At 40.8% G+C, this 17,598-nt stretch overlaps 1 protein-coding gene across 1 annotated transcript in view; it reads left to right on the forward strand.

The window, feature by feature from the left end:
- Nucleotides 1-787: 787 nt before the first annotated feature.
- Nucleotides 788-17,598, forward strand: part of OSTM1 (osteoclastogenesis associated transmembrane protein 1) — a 39,204-nt gene continuing 22,393 nt past the window's right edge. The window contains exons 1-2 of the mRNA XM_032651178.1: nucleotides 788-1,285; nucleotides 15,759-15,873. Of these exons, the coding sequence (XP_032507069.1) occupies nucleotides 881-1,285; nucleotides 15,759-15,873 (520 nt within the window). The 5' untranslated portion in view covers nucleotides 788-880. The remainder of the gene's footprint in view (nucleotides 1,286-15,758; nucleotides 15,874-17,598) is intronic.

Raw genomic sequence — 17,598 nt, forward strand, 5'->3', positions numbered from 1 at the left:
CCACCCAAGGACCAGGCTACACAGTGAGAGAACTCAGACCTGCGCTGTCCGACACAGCACCGCTCGCCAGATAGGGCTATTTACATTCACATTAAATACAGTTAAAAATTCAGTTCCCCGGTGGCAGTAGCCACATTACGAGTGTTCCACAACCGCAAGTGGCTAGTGGCTACTGTACGAGCGCAGATACAGAATCTTTCCATCACCTCAGGAAGTCTATCGGACAGCGCTGACACAGATTAGTTTTTTTTTTTTTTAAAAAGCTTTAAGCCGCTAGGCTCCACTATCAAAAATAATCAACACACGTCATTACTCTTTCCAAATATTTTGAGGGGGAAAATTATGCTAAGAAATACAAAGTAAAAAAACCTGCCAAGGCACGTGCCAGCAGGTTTTCTCAGAGAACTCACTCGTAATTCCCACGGCGGAGGCCGTCCGTCTTTCTGTGGCACATAACTCCTCAGACTTCTAGAACTCAGCGAACTCCTAAAGTGGTGGGCAACCGAGGGCAAGACCCCCGAGATTTAACTGCTCAAAGCGGCCGACGCCTGTATTCATAGGGCAGGCGAGCCTCAGCTCCGGCCTCCACAGCAGACGCCAACCGGGTCTCGCGCGCCCCTCGGTCAGGCGCTTGCCACAGGCTGGGAGCGCGAAACCGCCCCTGTGTGCGCGCTCCCGCACGCGCGCCGGCCCGCGGCGCGAGAGGCTCTCTGCAGCCAATGGGGCGGGGCGCCGTACGCCGGAGGCGGGGCCGTGACGCGCGCGCCTCGTGACCCTGCTCGCGGCCTGCGCCCAGAGAAGCCGGAAGCGGCCGCTGTCCGCAGCATCGATTAGGGGCGGAGAGGTGGAGGTCTGCACCTTGGGGTTCGTCAACCCCGCGATGGACCCGGACCGGACAGTCGCGCGGCGGAGGTCATCGTTGCTGCTGCTGCGGCTGCTGCTTGTGGCGCTGCTGTGGTCGGGGCTGGCTCTGGGCACCTTCTCCTTGGGCAGCAGTCCCCATCGGGTCCTCCACGACCTCTTGTCGGAGGAGCAGTTGCTGAAGGTGGAGGACTTGTCTCTGGCTCTACTGCAGGGCGGAAGGATGGGGCCACTGTCACTACCCCCAGACTTGCCGGATCTGGATCCCGAGTGCCGGGAGCTGCTGCTGGACTTCGCCAACAGCAGCGCAGAACTGACCGGGTGTCTAGTGCGCGGCGCCCGGCCGGTGCGCCTCTGTCAGACCTGCTATCCACTCTTCCAACAGGTCGCCAGCAAGATGGACAACATCAGCCGAGCCGTGGGGGTGAGTAGAAGGCACACCCGGGACCTCTGGCGTGGATTGTTGGAAAGGGAGGAGGATGGAATGATGGTTAACTCGGGGTGGGGGGGGGTGTTCAGTTTCCCCTTTTGTGAGAAAGAGAGGTTGGATTGGGACTGTGGAGTTAGGGGCATCAGAAAAGTGGGTGGCATTATGGGGCGTGGGGTTTGAATTTTTGCTTTCATGGCTGCTGTTGGGCATCTTTGGGTACATATTTGCAGATAGGTATGACTAGTTTTCTTGGGGCTTCTGCACCCCAACTCTACCTTTCGTCACCTCTTTCCCCCCAGTCGGCCACAGCTTTTTCCCATCTCCACCTGGAGTTCCCAGGAAGGACTCTTTCCTGAAAAACCCCAGGTGGAGTGGGGAAACTATAGTGTGCTGGTGGTAAGGAGCTTGAGCTCTGTAGCCAGGCATTTTCAGATCCACCACTTTCTAGCAGTTGGACCTTGGATTAATTATCTTGGAGTCTATCTTGGAGTTTCCTCCTCTGTAGAATGGAGAAAAACCGCTGCCAGATGTGACTGTTAAAAAAATAAAAAGAGATAATGCATGAGAGTTCATTTTAGTCATTAATACAGTCTGGAGCCATTCTGCCAGGAGACCAGTTCTTCTCTGCTTATTAGAGGTGTACTCTGGGCAAGTTATATTCTCTGTAACTGTTGTCTCATCTGTAAGATGGGGATGAGAGGAACTCTTAGAAAAGTATTACACATAGTAACAGTTCTCAGTAAATGGGAACTAAAATTTTACAAAAGGGTAAATCTGCCCTCCACTCTTGGTACTCTTCGAGCTCTTCTGGTCATGTGGTTGGTGCTGTGAGGGTCTTAATTAAAAGAAAGAAAGAGAAAGAAAGAAACGAAGGCAGGGAGGGAGGAAGGAAGACAGGCAGGCACAGACATGTCCTTGTTCCTAAGTACCTTAAAGGGGCTAGAGTAGGAAAGGATTAGAGTTTCAGGGCTGGTGGGAGTCATGAGGTATGGGCTGGATATGCCTTGTAAAGGAAAAACAGGAGAAATGACTTTGCGATTATGGAGTGGAAAGTTCCTCTTGTACTGGGAGAAAAAGTCTCATGAAAATGTGGTTGGAATTATTTCATAAATCATAGTTGATTTGACAAAATATAAACATATATAGTTGCATCCTACTTTGTCAGCCTGATATTACTTGACATAAATATGTATTTTTTACAAAAATAGGGAATTTATTTGCATTAAATAAATTCTGTGTCCAGTCTCTGTAAAGAGCTACTTTTCAAGGTACTTTAAGTAAATGTAGACCTACATGCAGTATGTTTCAGGCATATTTCTACTGGGTATAGCAAGGGATATATATGTGTGTGTGTGTGTGTGTGTGTGTGTGTGTGTGTGTGTGTGTGTGTATGTATATATATACATATATATATAGTATATCTCACCATGATTTTAAAGTAAAACACCAAAGACTTGTCCCTGTCAACCACAGCAGGATATGATATGGCATCATATTCTGTTTTAAGCAGTTAGGTGCATTGTTCTGTGGCCAGAATGACCGTGAGTCCTGAAGCAAAGCTTGGATCTTTTGAGGCAGCAAACACATTCCTCATTTGTGTAGTTTCTGTGGAATTAAGAAGAGGTTAAAAAATTACCCCAGACTCTGGTGGCACAGTGATATGGGCATCTGTGGGCCAATTATGGGCATATTTGTATATGAATTTCCACATGAATTCCCTACTGCCTACAGGAGGCTTCCCAGTGTGGAGACGGCAGAAACTTGCTTCCTCTGCTTTGTGTCTGATTCTACCAGTGACCTGCACACCCAGCTCGCCTCACTGTTGTGTGAAGGAACGGGGTAAAGAGATAAAAAGAGGCAGAAACCCCTTTCCCCAATCCGTATTTCCTCTCCAACTCATCCTAGATCTTGCCTACCCCCCACCCCCTTTCCTCAGTAGAGCTGGATGTGGTAGCTCAAAAGCATGATTTCTGCAGTTGTGAGGTACTTCATGGATTTTATAGGCCTTTTCAGATTGGTCTGGGAATTGAACCATTATGTGTAATGATGAACCTATGGAAAATTATGTCTGAGTCTCTTAGGAGTGAACTTAAAGGAATCAGTTGTCCTTTGTGTGTGTGTGGCAGGGAATTGTTTCTGGAGAGTAATGTATTTTCTTTGACTCACATAGACTCAGTCTTTCATTTAAATCAGCTTAATTAGCAAGCACATGCTATTCTTAAATATTGGGCTGGTTAAAGGGTATTTGAAGGAAAAGGAGGGTAAAGTCCAGGCCTTAAACTGTCAGTGTAGTTGGGGAAATAAAAATAAATCTATACTGAGAAAAAGAAAAAGGGAAAAAATCATCAATGTGAATGTTATAAATTGTACAATAGGATTTTAGAACCAAAGAGTGAAGGAGATGCTGAATTAAAGGAGGGAACAGAGCAAGGTGGGGTTAATCAGAGAATACCTACAAGTGGAATTATGAACAAGACATTCTTTCTCACCTCTTTAGGGTGAATCAATGTCCATGGATTGATTGAGAGAGGAGGGGAGTATAACAAGGAGAAAAAGAATCAAAGGTAGAAATTAGCAAGCTATTTCTGTAGTACAGCAAGCTGATTCATTTAACTGTAATAGAGTTATCTGATGAGAATTCTATTTTCTAGTCACTTCCTCTTGGAATTACTGGGTCAAGGACTAATAATATAAAACTAATATAAAACTAACAATATAGTTTTATTATCTCAAGGTAAAGAATACAGTGATTTGTGAAACCTGAATAGTAGAATTGATGGATTCCCTCTTACTTAGAGTCATAGTTTCTTCTTTAATTTAAACTGAAAAGAGATGTAGTTTCATTGAGCTGTTCAGCATCACCAGAGTGGTTGCCAGGTTGCTTTGGCCCCCCAAATTCTGAATTGCTAATCTTCATCTTATTATACTTGGTTTGTTTAAAATTTATATAAGCAGATAGACATATAGATATGTATATATATATTACCTATGATTGGAGGTATGTATCTGGAAGTGTTCAGCATAGTTTTAGTGTAGTTTTAGTCTCTTTCATTGGAGATCAGAAAATGTAGTGCTTATTCACTAAAAAAAAAAAAATTATTGAGTACCTATTATGTGCAGGGTAGTGGTAGTAACTAGGCATATAGCTGTGAATGAGCAGAGCTTGTAGTCTGGTAGGGGAAACAGACATTAAACATATTGTTATAAAAGTAATTATTTAATTCAGGTGTGATAAGTGTTGCAAAGAAAAAAATCCCAGATGCCGCCAAAGCATATAACAAGAATGCAGATCTTGAGCATTCAAGATCAGCTGAGAGTAGATAGAAGTGGTCAGTGATTAAAGCTGACACCTAAAATTTGAGGAGGTCGGGGAGGAGAGAGAATGTATACATGTTACGAAGTAGAAGGTGTGAAAACTCTGAATGGGAGTCTGGTATGTTTAAGGACTAGAAAGAACTCAAAGCACTGAGCCAGGAGGAGACTAGTGATCTGAGCCTGAGGAAGTGGGCAGGTGCCAGGTCATATTACCTGTAGGGTATTACTAAGGGTTTTAGTCTTTGATTTTAAAGCAGTGTGATATTACTGAAGGGTTTAATTCTGTGAATGATATGATCCGATTTGTACTTTAAAAGGTCATTACGGCTACATGAGAGAAAATGGAGGGGACAGGGACTGGGGAGGGTAGGGGAAGAGTATGTGTGGGGAAATGAAGTAAGAGACTCTTACAGTGATGTGAGAAATGGTGGTGGCTAGGCTACATGGGGGCCATTGTGACGGGGAGAAATGGATAGATTTCAGAGATATTTAGGAGGTAGAACTGACAAAACTTGGTAGTTAATTGAATATGGAATATGAAGGAAAGGAAAGATGATTTCCAGGGTTTTAATAAGAGCAGCTTAGTGAATAGGGTTGCTATTTACTAAGATGGAGGGAGGAACCTGTTTGGTGGGGGAAGATCATGAACTTGATATTGAACTTGTTGATTCTGAGGTGTTTATGAGACATCTGGGTGGAGATATTGCATATGTGGTTGGATATGTATGTCTAGAGATGTGGATTGGGGATAATAGGTTTGGGAGCAGTCAGCTTAAAAGTAGTGTTTGAAACCATGGCATGATGAGTTTGAGTAAGAAGTGAGAATACATAAGAAATGCTGGGTTGAAGATTTGGTTAGAAGATAAAATATTGAAAGAGACCAAGAAAGAAGAGTCAGAGAGATTAAGAAAAATCAGGAGAATGTGCTGTCCTATAAATCAGGGAAAAGGGAAGGGGTGGTTATTTGTGTCAAATCCAGCTGAGAGGACCAGAAGTGAATTTATCAACATTGGCATTCTTGGTACCATAAGAGCCATTTTGAGGGAGCACTTGGGGGTGAGAGTAAGATTAAAGTAGATTAAATAGTGAATGGAAGATGAGGAAGTGGGAATAGTGATGTTACACAACTAAAAGTTTGGCCATAAGGAAGAGATAAGAAAGAGAGGTCACTAAAGAGGAATTGAGACTCAGGGATTTTCTTTTAATTTCTTTCTGTTCCTTTGTCCCTCCATCCCTCTGTCTCTACTTCCCTTCTTCCTTTCTTGAGATGGGAGAGACCTGAACATGTTCAGATGCTGATAGGAAGAATCCTATAGAGAGAGTGAAGATATAGGAAACAGTGGGAAAGTAAACAAGGTCAGTTTTCCTGAGAAGGCAGAGTAGTTGAGATCTAAGGCATCCACAGAGAGAGAGAGAGAGGAGCCTTTGACAGGGGCAGGCACGTTCTGCACTCTAACAGGAGGGTAGAAGGAAAAGTTGAGTGTAGAGGGGTAGGCAGATCAGAGTTTCAGCTTGATGGTCTCTGTTTTCACTGTCAACCAGGAGGCTAGATCTTCATTTGAGAGTAAAGGATGAGAGGGATATCAGAGTTTCAAGGGAGAGTGGAGAAGATTGCAATAGTGGTGTTAGTCAGGGGAGAATGAGCAGACAGGCAAGTGAGGAGTACAGTTTGGGATTATGGATTTATTGTGGAAATAATCTGTTTGGTTGTTTGCATTTTGCCAAATAGGCATGATGAAAGTGGATTGTTGGATTCATTGTGGTTAGGTTTCTGCTAAGTGATTGTGACAGATTTGAGTATTAAAAGTTGTAAATATAAACCAAAGGCCAATGTTTTTTGTCATATGCTAGGTGTTGGGAATACAAAGGTATAAGACAAAGTTTCCATCCTAAAGGAACTTTTGTCCAAATAAGGAACCTAGACATATATAGGTGGATATCATGCTTTAAGAAACTGACCCTCGAAGTGATTAAGTAACTTACCCAAGACCATGCAGTGAAAGAGGCTGGGTTTGAATCCAAAAGGATACTACTGCCTATTTCATAGAGTTGTTACAAGGATTAAGTGAGTTATACATTTAGAGCTTTTAGAACCATTAGGTATTCAGAAGTACATCATCGTTGTTGGGATTATTCATCACTAACCTTCCATTCTCACTGTTGCTACTATCTTCTCATTATACATGAACTATGGAAATAGTCTATTTAGTCTCCTGCTTCACCCTACATATTGTGACATAGACCTATGCTCTCCAAACTCTGCTTTTCATGCCATCTTCCTCAAAAATCTTAAAAAGTTTCCCACTGTGTGACTCTCATAACCCTCAAGAACTTTCATTACCTTGCCCTGACTTCTCCCTCTACTGCCTCTACTTTCATAGAGGTACCTTCCACTGGCCTCCTGAATACTCCCTGAATACAGCATAACCATTCCTACTTTCACCCCTCGATCATTTTATTTACCCCATTTTAAAACCTTCTTCCCTTTCTTAGTATAGGGCTTAGTTCAAATCCTGCTTCCTCCATGAACTCTCCTTATTTCTCCCAACTACTCTGATGTCTTCCTCAACTGAACTGTTCCTCACGTTGACCACTCATACAGGTTATTCTGTATTGATTTTGATTTTGACTTATTTATTTATTTTTATTTTTTTCTTTGTACAGCAGGTTCTTATTAGTCATCGATTTTATACACATCAGTGTATACATGTCAATCCCAATCACCCAATTCATCACACCACACCCACCCCACCGCAGCTTTCCCCCCTTGGTGTCCATACGTTTGTTCTGTACATCTGTGTCTCAATTTCTGCCCTGCAAACCGGTTCATCTGTACCATTTTTCTAGGTTCCACATATATGCGTTAATATACGATATTTGTTTTTCTCTTTCTGACTTACTTCACTCTGTATGACACTCTCTAGATCCATCCACGTCTCAACAAATGACCCAGTTTCGTTCCTTTTTATGGCTGAGTAATATTCCATTGTATATATGTACCACATCTTCTTTATCCATTCATCTGTTGATGGGCAGTTAGGTTGCTTCCATGACCTGGCTATTGTAAATAGTGCTGCAGTGAACATTGGGGTGCATGTGTCTTTTTGAATTGTGGTTTTCTCTGGGTATATGCCCAGTAGTGGGATTGCTGGATCATATGGTAATTCTATTCTTAGTTTTTTAAGGAACCTCCATACTGTTCTCCATAGTGGCTGTATCAGTTTACATTCCCATCAACAGTGCAAGAGGGTTCCCTTTTCTCCACACCCTCTTCAGCATTTGTTGTTTGTAGATTTTCTGATGATGCCCATTCTAACAGGTGTGAGGTGATAGATACCTCATTGTAGTTTTGATTTGCATTTCTCTAATAATTAGTGATGTTGAGCAGCTTTTCATGTGCTTCTTGGCCATCTGTATGTCTTCTTTTGGGTCTATTTAGGTCTTATGCCCATTTTTGGATTGGGTTGTTTGTTTTTTTAATATTGAGCTACATGAGCTGTTTATATATTTTGCAGATTAATCCTTTGTCCGTTGATTCATTTGCAAATATTTTCTCCCATTCTGAGAGTTGTCTTTTCGTCTTGTTTATGGTTTCCTTTGCTGTGCAAAAGCTTTTAAGTTTCATTAGGTCCCATTTGTTTATTTTTGTTTTTATTTCCATTACTCTAGGAGGTGGATCAAAAAAGATTTTGCTGTGATTTATGTCAAAGAGTGTTCTTCCTATGTTTTCCTCTAAGAGTTTTATAGTGTCCAGTCTTACATTTAGGTCTCAAATCCATTTTGAGTTTATTTTTGTGTATGGTGTTTGGAAGTGTTCTAATTTCATTCTTTTACATGTAGCTGTCCAGTTTTCCCAGCACCACTTATTGAAAATACAGTTATTTCCATTGTATATCCTCCTTGCCTCCTTTGTCATAGATTAGTTGACCATAGGTGTGTGGGTTTACCTCTGGGCTTTCTATCTTGTTCCATTGATCTATGTTTCTGTTTTTGTACCATATTGTTTTGATTACTGTAGGTTTATAGTATAGTCTGAAATCAGAGAGTCTGATTCCTCCAGCTCCGTTTTTTTCCCTCAAGACTGCTTTGGCTATTCGGGGTCTTTTTTTTTTTTTTTTTGCAGTACGCGGGCCTCTCACTGTTGTGGCCTCTCCCGCCACGGAGCACAGGCTCAGGACACGCAGGCTCAGCGGCCATGGCTCACGGACCCAGCCGCTCCACGGCATGTGGGATCCTCCCAGACTGGGGTACGAACCCGTGTCCCCTGCATATGCGGGCGGACTCTCAACCACTGCACCACCAGGGAAGCCCTTATTCGGGGTCTTTTGTGTCTCCATACAAATTTGAAGATTTTTTGTCCTAGTTCCATAAAAAATACCATTGGTAACATGATAGGGATTGCATTGAATCTGTAGATTGCTTTGGGTAGTATAGTCATTTTCACAATATTGATTCTTCCCATCCAAGAACATGGTATATCTCTCCATCTGTTGGTATCATCTTTAATTTCTTTCATCAGTGTCTTATAGTTTTCTGCATTCAGGTATTTTGTCTCCCTAGGTAGGTTTATTCCTAGATATTTTATTCTTTTTGTTGCAATGGTAAATGGGAGTGTTTCCTTAATTTCTCTTTCAGATTTTTCATCATTAGTGTATAGGAATGCAAGAGATTTCTGTGCATTGATTTTATATCCTGCAACTTTACCAAATTCATTGATCAGCTCTAGTAGTTTTCTGGTGGCATCTTTAGGATTCTCTATGTATAGTATCATGTCATCTGCAAACAGTGACAGCCTTACTTCTTCTTTTCCAATTTGTCTTCCTTTTATTTGTTTTTCTTCTCTGATTGCTGAGGCTAAGACTTCCAAAACTATGTTGAATAATAGTGGTGATTGTGGACATCCTTGTCTTGTTCCTGATCTTAGAGGAAATGCTTTCAGTTTTTCACCATTAAGAATGATGTTTGGGGCTTCTCTGGTGGCGCAGTGGTTGGGAGTCCGCCTGCTGATGCAGGGGACGCGGGTTCGTGCCCCGGTCCGGGAGGATCCCACATGCCGTGGAGCGGGTAGGCCCGTGAGCCACGGCTGCTGAGCCTGCGCGTCCGGAGCCTGTGCTCCGCAACGGGAGAGGCCACAACAGTAAGAGGCCCGTATACCGCAAAAAAAAAAAAAAGAATGATGTTTGCTGTGGGTTTGTCATATATGGCCTTTATTATGTTGAGGTAGGTTCCCTCTATGCCCACTTTCTGGAGAGTTTTCATCATAAATGGGTGTTTAATATTGTCAAAAGCTTTTTCTGCATCTATTGAGATGATCATATGGTTTTTATTCTTCAATTTGTTAATATGGTGTATCACGTTGATTGATTTGTGTATATTGAAGAATCCTTGCATTCCTGGGATAAATTCCACTTGATCATGGTGTATGATCCTTTTAATGTGTTGTTGGATTCTGTTTGCTAGTATTTTGTTGAGGAATTTTGCATCTATATATATCAGTGATATTGGTCTGTAATTTTCTTTTTTTGTAGTATCTTTGTCTGGTTTTGGTATCAGGGTGATGGTGGCCTCATAGAATGAGTTTGGAAGTGTTCCTTCCTCTGCAATTTTTTGGAAGAGTTTGAGAAGGATAGGTGTTAGCTCTTCTCTAAGTGTTTGATAGAATTCACCTGTGAAGCCATCTGGTCCTGAACTTTTGTTTGTTGGAAGATTTTTAATCACAGTTTCAATTTCATTACTTGTGATTGGTCTGTTCGTATTTTCTATTTCTTCCTGGTTCAGTCTTACAAGGTTATACCTTTCTAAGAATTTGTCCATTTCTTCCAGGTTGTCCATTTTATTGGCATAGAGTTGCTTGTAGTAGTCTCTTAGGATGCTTTGTATTTCTGTGGTGTCTGTTGTAACTTCTCCCTTTTCATTTCTAATTTTATTGATTTGAGTCCTCTCCCTCTTTTTGTTGATGAGTCTGGCTAATGGTTTATCAATTTTGTTTATCTTCTCAAAGAACCAGCTTTTAGTTTTATTGATCTTTGCTATTGTTTTCTTTGTTTCTATTTCATTTATTTCTGCTCTGATCTTTATGATTTCTTTCCTTCTGCTAACTTTGGGTTTTGTTCGTTCTTCTTTCTCTAGTTCCTTTAGGTGTAAGCTTAGATTATTTATTTGAGATTTTTCTTGTTTCTTGAGGTAGGCTTGTATAGCTATAAACTTCCCTCTTAGAACTGCTTTTGCTGTATCCCATAGGTTTTGGATTGTCTTGTTTTTATTGTCATTTGTCTCTAGGTATTTTTTGATTTCCTCTTTGATTTCTTCAGTGATCTCTTGGTTTTAGTAACGTAGTGTTTAGCCTCCATGTGTTTGTGTTTTTTACGTTTTTTCCCCTGTAATTCATTTCTAATCTCATAGCGTTGTGATCTAAAAAGATGCTTGATATGATTTCAATTTTCTTAAATTTACCGAGGCTTAATTTGTGACCCAAGATGTGATCTATCCTGGAGAATGTTCTGTGCACACTTGAGAAGACAGTGTAATCTGCCGTTTTTGGATGGAATGTCCTATAAATATCAATTAAATCTATCTGCTCTATTGTGTCATTTAAAGCTTCTGTTTCCTTATTTATTTTCATTTTGGGTGATCTGTCCATTGGTGTAAGTGAAGTGTTAAAGTCCCCAAATATTTTGTGTTACTGTCGATTTCCTCTTTTACATCTGTTAGCGGTTGCCTTATGTATTGAGGTGCTTCTTTGTTGGGTGCATATATATTTATAATTGTTACATCTTCTTGGATTGATCCCTTGATCATTATGTAGTGTCCTTCCTTGTCTCTTGTAAATTGTTTATTTTAAAGTCTATTTTATCTGATATGAGTATTGCTACTCCAGTTTTCTTTTGATTTCCATTTGCATGGAATATCTTTTTCCATCCCATCACTTTCAGTATGTATGTTTCCCTAGGTCTGAAGTGGGTCTCTTGTAGACAGCATATATATGGGTCTTGTTTTAGTATCCATTCAGCAAGCCTGTGTCTTTTGGTTGGAGCATTTAATCCATTCACGTTTGAGGTAATTATCGATATGTATGTTACTCTGACGATTTTCTTAATTGTTTTGGGTTTGTTTTTCTAGGTCCTTTTCTTCTCTTGTGTTTCCCACTTAGAGATGTTCCTTTAGCATTTGTTGTAGAGCTAGTTTGGTGGTGCTGAATTCTCTTAGCTTTTGCTTGTCTGTAAAGCTTTTGATTTCTCCATCGAATCTGAATGAGATCCTTGCCAGGTAGAATAATCTTGGCTGTAGGTTCTTCCCTTTCATCACTTTAAGTATATCATGCCACTCCCTTCTGGCTTATAGAGTGTCTGCTGAGAAATCAGCTGTTAAACTTATGGGAGTTCCCTTGTATGTTATTTGTCATTTTTCCCTTGCTGCTTTCAGTAATTTTTCTTTGTCTTTCATTTTTGCCAATTTGATTAGTATGTGTCTTGGCGTTTTTCTCCTTGGGTTTATCACTGCGCTTCCTGGACTTCGATGGCTATTTCATTTTCCATATTAGGGAAGTGTTTGACTATAATCTCTTCAAATATCTTCTTAGGTCCTTTCTCTTTCTCTTCTCCTTCTGGGACCCCTATAATGTGAATGTTGTTGCATTTAATGTTGTCCCAGAGGTCTCTTCGGCTGTCTTCATTTATTTTCATTCTTTTTTCTTTATTCTGTTCTGCAGCAGTGAATTCCACCATTCTGTCTTCCAGGTCACTTATGCGTTCTTCTGCCTCAGTTATTCTGCTATTGATTCCTTCTAGTGTAGTTTTCATTTCAGTTATTGTATTGTTCATCTCTGTTTGTTTGTTCTTTAATTCTTCTAGGTCTTTGTTAAACATTTCTTGCATCTTCTCGATCTTTTCCTCTGTTGTTTTTCCGAGGTCCTGGATCATCTTCATATTATTATTCTGAATTCTTTTTCTGGAAGGTTGTCTATCTCCACTTCCTTTAGTTGTTTTTCCAGGGTTTTATCTTGTTCCTTCATCTGGTACATAGCCCTCTTCCTTTTCATCTTGTCTATCTTTCTGTGAATGTGGTTTTTGTTCCACAGGCTGTGGGTTTTTTCCCACAGTATTGTAGTTCTTCTTGCTTTTGCTGTGTGCCCTCTGGTGGGTAAGGCTATCTAAGAGGCTTGTGCAGGTTTCCTGATGGGAGGGACTGGTGGTGGGTAGAGCTGGGTGTTGCTCTGGTGGGCAGAGTTCAGTAAAACTTTAATCCACTTGACTGCTGATGGGTGGGACTGGGTTCCCTTCCTGTTGGTTGTTTGACCTGAGGCAACCCAACACTGGAGCCTACCTGGGCTCTTTGGTGGGGCTAATGGCAGACTCTGGGAGGGCTCACGCCAAGGAGTACTTCCCAGAACTTCTGCTGCCAGTGTCCTGTCCCCACAGTGAGCCACAGCCACCCCTGCCTCTGCAGGAGACCCTCCAACACTAGCAGGTAGGTCTGGTTCAGTCTCCCCTGGGTTCACTGCTCCTTCCCCTGGGTCCCGACGCGCATACTACTTTGTGTGTGCCCTCCAAGAGTGGAGACTCTGTTTCCCCCAGTCCTGTCGAAGTCCCGCAATCAGATCCCACTAGTCTTCAAAGTCTGATTCTCTAGGAATTCCTCCTCCCGTTGCCGGACCCCCAGGTTGGGAAGCCTGACGTGGGGCTCAGAACCTTCACTCCAGTGGGTGGACTTCTGTGGTATAATTGTTCTCCAGTCTGTGAGTCACCCACCCGGCAGTTATGGGATTTGATTTTGCTGTGATTGTGCCCCTACCATCTCATTGTGGCTTCTCCTTTGTCTTTGGATGTGGGGTGTCTTTTTTTGGTGAGTTCCAGTGCCTTCCTGTCGATGATTGTCCAGCAGCTAGTTGTGATTCTGGTGTTCTCACAAGAGGGAGCGAGAGCACGTTCTTCTACTCCACCATCTTGGTTCAGGCCCCTAGTTTCTATCTATATTGATTTTTTTTTTTTTTCGGTACATGGGCCTCTCACTGTTGTGGCCTCTCCCGTTGCGGAGCACAGGCCCCGGTCGCGCAGGCTCAGCGGCCATGGCTCACGGGCCCAGCCACTCCGCGGCATGTGGGATCTTCCTGGATCGGGGCACGAACCTGTGTCCCCTGCATCGGCAGGCGGACTCTCAACCACTGCGCCACCAGGGAAGCCCTATATTGATTTTTTAAATATCCAATCATTCACTTATAAGACTCTACTTAAGTAACTGTTTATACTTAGCCAGCTACACCCACTTAGAGCACTTCTTGTTGGCAACAGGTAGCTAGGTAAAATAGCATATATCAGTTACTAGGTGCCAGACATTGTGCTAAGTGATTAACATATGGTATTTCATTTAATGCTGTAACTGTAGGACTCACGATCATGAAACTGAGCCTCAGAGAGTTTACCTCAGCTGTCCAAGATTACCAGCTAGTAATCCAGGTTTGTCTGACTCTTTAGGCCATGCTCTACTTTAATCTGGTGGGTAAATTATCACAAACCATTGTTTGATCTTTTATGAAATCTTCTTCTATAGCTGATATTGCTCTGAAAGTAATTCCAAGAAAAGGGCTTTTTAAAATGTTTTATTCAGGGCTTCCCTGGTGGCGCAGTGGTTGAGAGTCCACCTGCCGATGCGGGGGACACAGGTTCATGCCCCGGTCCGGGAAGAGCCCACGTGCAGCAGAGCGGCTAGGCCCGGGAGCCATGGCCGCTGAGCCTGCGCGTCCGGAGCCTGTGCTCCGAAACGGGAGAGGCCACAACAGTGAGGGGCCCGCGTACCACAGGAAAAAAAAAAAAAAAGTTTTATTCAATTTACTATTTTAAAGGCAAGCATTCATTTGGCTGCATGTTTTAATGAGACAACAAAACTAAGCCACAGAAAGGGTAATCATCCCAAAATGATCTTCAGAGATATTTTAGAACAAGAATTCTGCTATTAAGCCCTCCTTCCCCCTTTTCTTATCCCATATGGCTGATCAGTTCTTTTCTAGAGTTAACATATTCTCTCTTTTATTACTAATGACACTATTTAATTCCTTATCTGTATGTCTCTGGGAAGGTTTTGAAGACCCAGTGTTGATGGCATTCCTTTATACTCTTTGTATACTCAGAACTGCAAGATTCTTATAGTGCCTGGTAAATAGTAGGAGTTAAATAACTTTTAAAGAATGAAGAGTCAGCAGGACTTAGTTCCTTGCTTGGGGCAAAAAGGAAAGGAAATGGATAAGGATCCAATAATTTAGGAACTTGAATTTATTATTTGCATAGTGTGAGTTTCATTATTAAAACGATCTGTGGAAAGCATGTACTATCTGGGTACAAACTATTTCAGTACAAACTAGATGTATCACATTTTCTTGTGGATTTTAAGATTTTGAGCCAAAAAATGCCCAGAAGATGAAACAATTTTTTTTTTTGTTTTTTGTTTTTTGCGGTATGCGGGCTTCTCACTGTTGTGGCCTCTCCCGTTGCGGAGCACAGGCTCCGGACACGCAGGCTCCGGACACGCAGGCTCAGCGGCCATGGCTCACGGGCCTAGCCGCTCCGCGGCATGTGGGATCTTCCCAGACCGGGGCACGAACCTGTGTCCCCTGCATCGGCAGGCGGACTCTCAACCACTGCGCCACCAGGGAAGCCCTGAAACAATGTTTTGTGATCATTTATCCACCAGGTTTTTAAAAATGTGTAAATAATATATGTTCATTGTAGAAAAATTTAGTGTAAAAGAGGCAAAAAAGAAAATGAAAATCGCTGTATTTTCATCATTTCAATCGCTGTAACTACTGCTACATTTTGGTGAATAGCTTTCCAGAATTTTTTCCTGTGCGTAAGGAGTAAGAAATATTACATGTGGGCCTAAGCAGTTGAGATTGTATCATAGAAGCAAGTACTTATTTATTTAAGAAGCAAAGATTTTCTTCCCTTGCAAGTGAACCTGGTACCAATAAATGTTAGCTGCTATTGTTTTATTACAGTTGTTATTATTAATGACATCATTATTTGATTATAGCAGAAAAAAGTTAAATGCTTATAATAAATATTTGAATTATTTTTATAAGGTTTTTTGCCTCAAGTAGTTGTTTGGGAAGTCTAAAAATATTCAGATTGTATTTTTCTTTCTTTTTCTTTTGTCGTTATAGAATTCCTCAGAGAGTCATAGTTGTGCCAGAAGTCTCTTAATGGCAGATAGAATGCAAATAGTTGTGATTCTGTCTGAGTTTTTCAATTCCACATGGCAGAAGGCAAATTGTGCAAGTAAGTAATTCTTTCATTTTCATGTTGCTGTCATGGTTCAACAGTATAGATGTCATTTTATTTGAGTCTGAAAATTTTGAATATTTTTTGTTACTAAGTTTAAATGAACTGTGATTAGCATCACAGTTTATTAGTGAGAAATGCTTGGGCAAATACTGAAAGGCAGAAAAGTGTAGCAGTTAACAGTGAGCTTTGCAGTCAGACAGATCTGGAATTTATTCTAAGCTCTGCCATTTATTAGCCCTAACCTACTACTGTCAGACCTTGGGCATGTGATTTTACCTCTTGGAGCTTCAGTTTCCTCATCCGTAAATTGGTGGTAATAATGGAACCTACTTTATATGATTGTTTTGAGGAGTAAATGAAATAAACTGTGTAAAGCACTTAGCTTAGTATCTGGCATATAGTTAATGTTCAAGGAATGTTAGCTGCTTAATATACTAGTAATTATGATGTTTATAATAATCTGTGATGGGGGAGGTGATAATGTCTGTTCTACCAGTTTTGCAGGCTTGTATAATGAAATGAGATCTATTTTCAAGCATTCTTTAGGAAAATTAAAATCACTATTTCAATTCATAAGTTTTTGAATACCAACTATGTACTAGGAAATTCTTATTTTCTATTCCTTATAATGTTTGAGGAAAGAAGTTATAGTTACAATATAACCTAAAGCAGACAAATAACTGCTATAATAAAGTTATAGAGTCTTGGGGAAGCTGAAAATAAATCAGATTGGAGAGAATTTGAAATACTTCCTGGAGGAGGTACCTTTTGATCCTACACTTTTGTGACTGGGCGTGATTTCAATAAGTAGAGATGAGAGGAAGGACATTGCAGATAGGGAGGCATTGTGAACAGAGGCACAGAGGTATAAAAGAGTAGTAGACGTTACAGGATGCTGGAAGCACAATGGGAGGTAAACTTGGAAAGGGAAGGTAAGACCTTGACCTATATAGTAGTTTATCACATGCCAACATTTTTCGTACTGCCTAGAACACCAGCATAGTATTAAGAAATGGTTATATACTATAGTATCTTGGGAATTTACAATACACATAGAATATTAAAGGCAGTGAGAAGGACTATAGGTTAAAAAAAACTTTTAAACATCATTTAACCTAGCACTTTCTGAGCTTTTTTTTTTTTAAACTACAAAGACCCTTTCTTTTTCTTTTTTTTTTTTTTTTTGTGGAACCCCATTGGAAGAGAGAGACCAGTGAGGAAATTCTTACAATGGTTTAGGCAAGAAGCAAAGAAAACATTAAGTAGGGCATGGGCTGTGGAAATAGAAAGGATAGAGTGAATTAAAAATCTGTGTATCTGTAAGTCATTAAGAAACTTAACTTTTTAAGGACTTTGTCTTTTTGTTTAGTTCATATGAAGAAAAACTGTAAATGGAAAAAAGACTCCCTGCTAAGTTTCTTTTCCTTTGTAGTATACCATGGATATTAAATATTAACTTTTAATTTTGTCTCTATTTATTAATTCAAAATTTCTGGTAATTTGAACAGAGGCTTGACTGACAGCTAACTTTTTTTTAAAGCAAATCTTTACTTTTTTGGAGTAAAACTTTTTAGTGTAAATATGATTGAACAGAGTTTGCTTAACTTATATGGAAGAGCTGTTTTTAATTATTCTTAAGCCCTTCCGAAAAATCCATTGATATAGGAAAAAATATGTTAATTGCAAATAATTTAAAATCAGTTAATTAGAATAAGTGGG

Source organism: Phocoena sinus, chromosome 12 (assembly GCF_008692025.1).
Source record: "Phocoena sinus isolate mPhoSin1 chromosome 12, mPhoSin1.pri, whole genome shotgun sequence".
In the NCBI taxonomy this organism is placed as follows: domain Eukaryota; kingdom Metazoa; phylum Chordata; class Mammalia; order Artiodactyla; family Phocoenidae; genus Phocoena; species Phocoena sinus.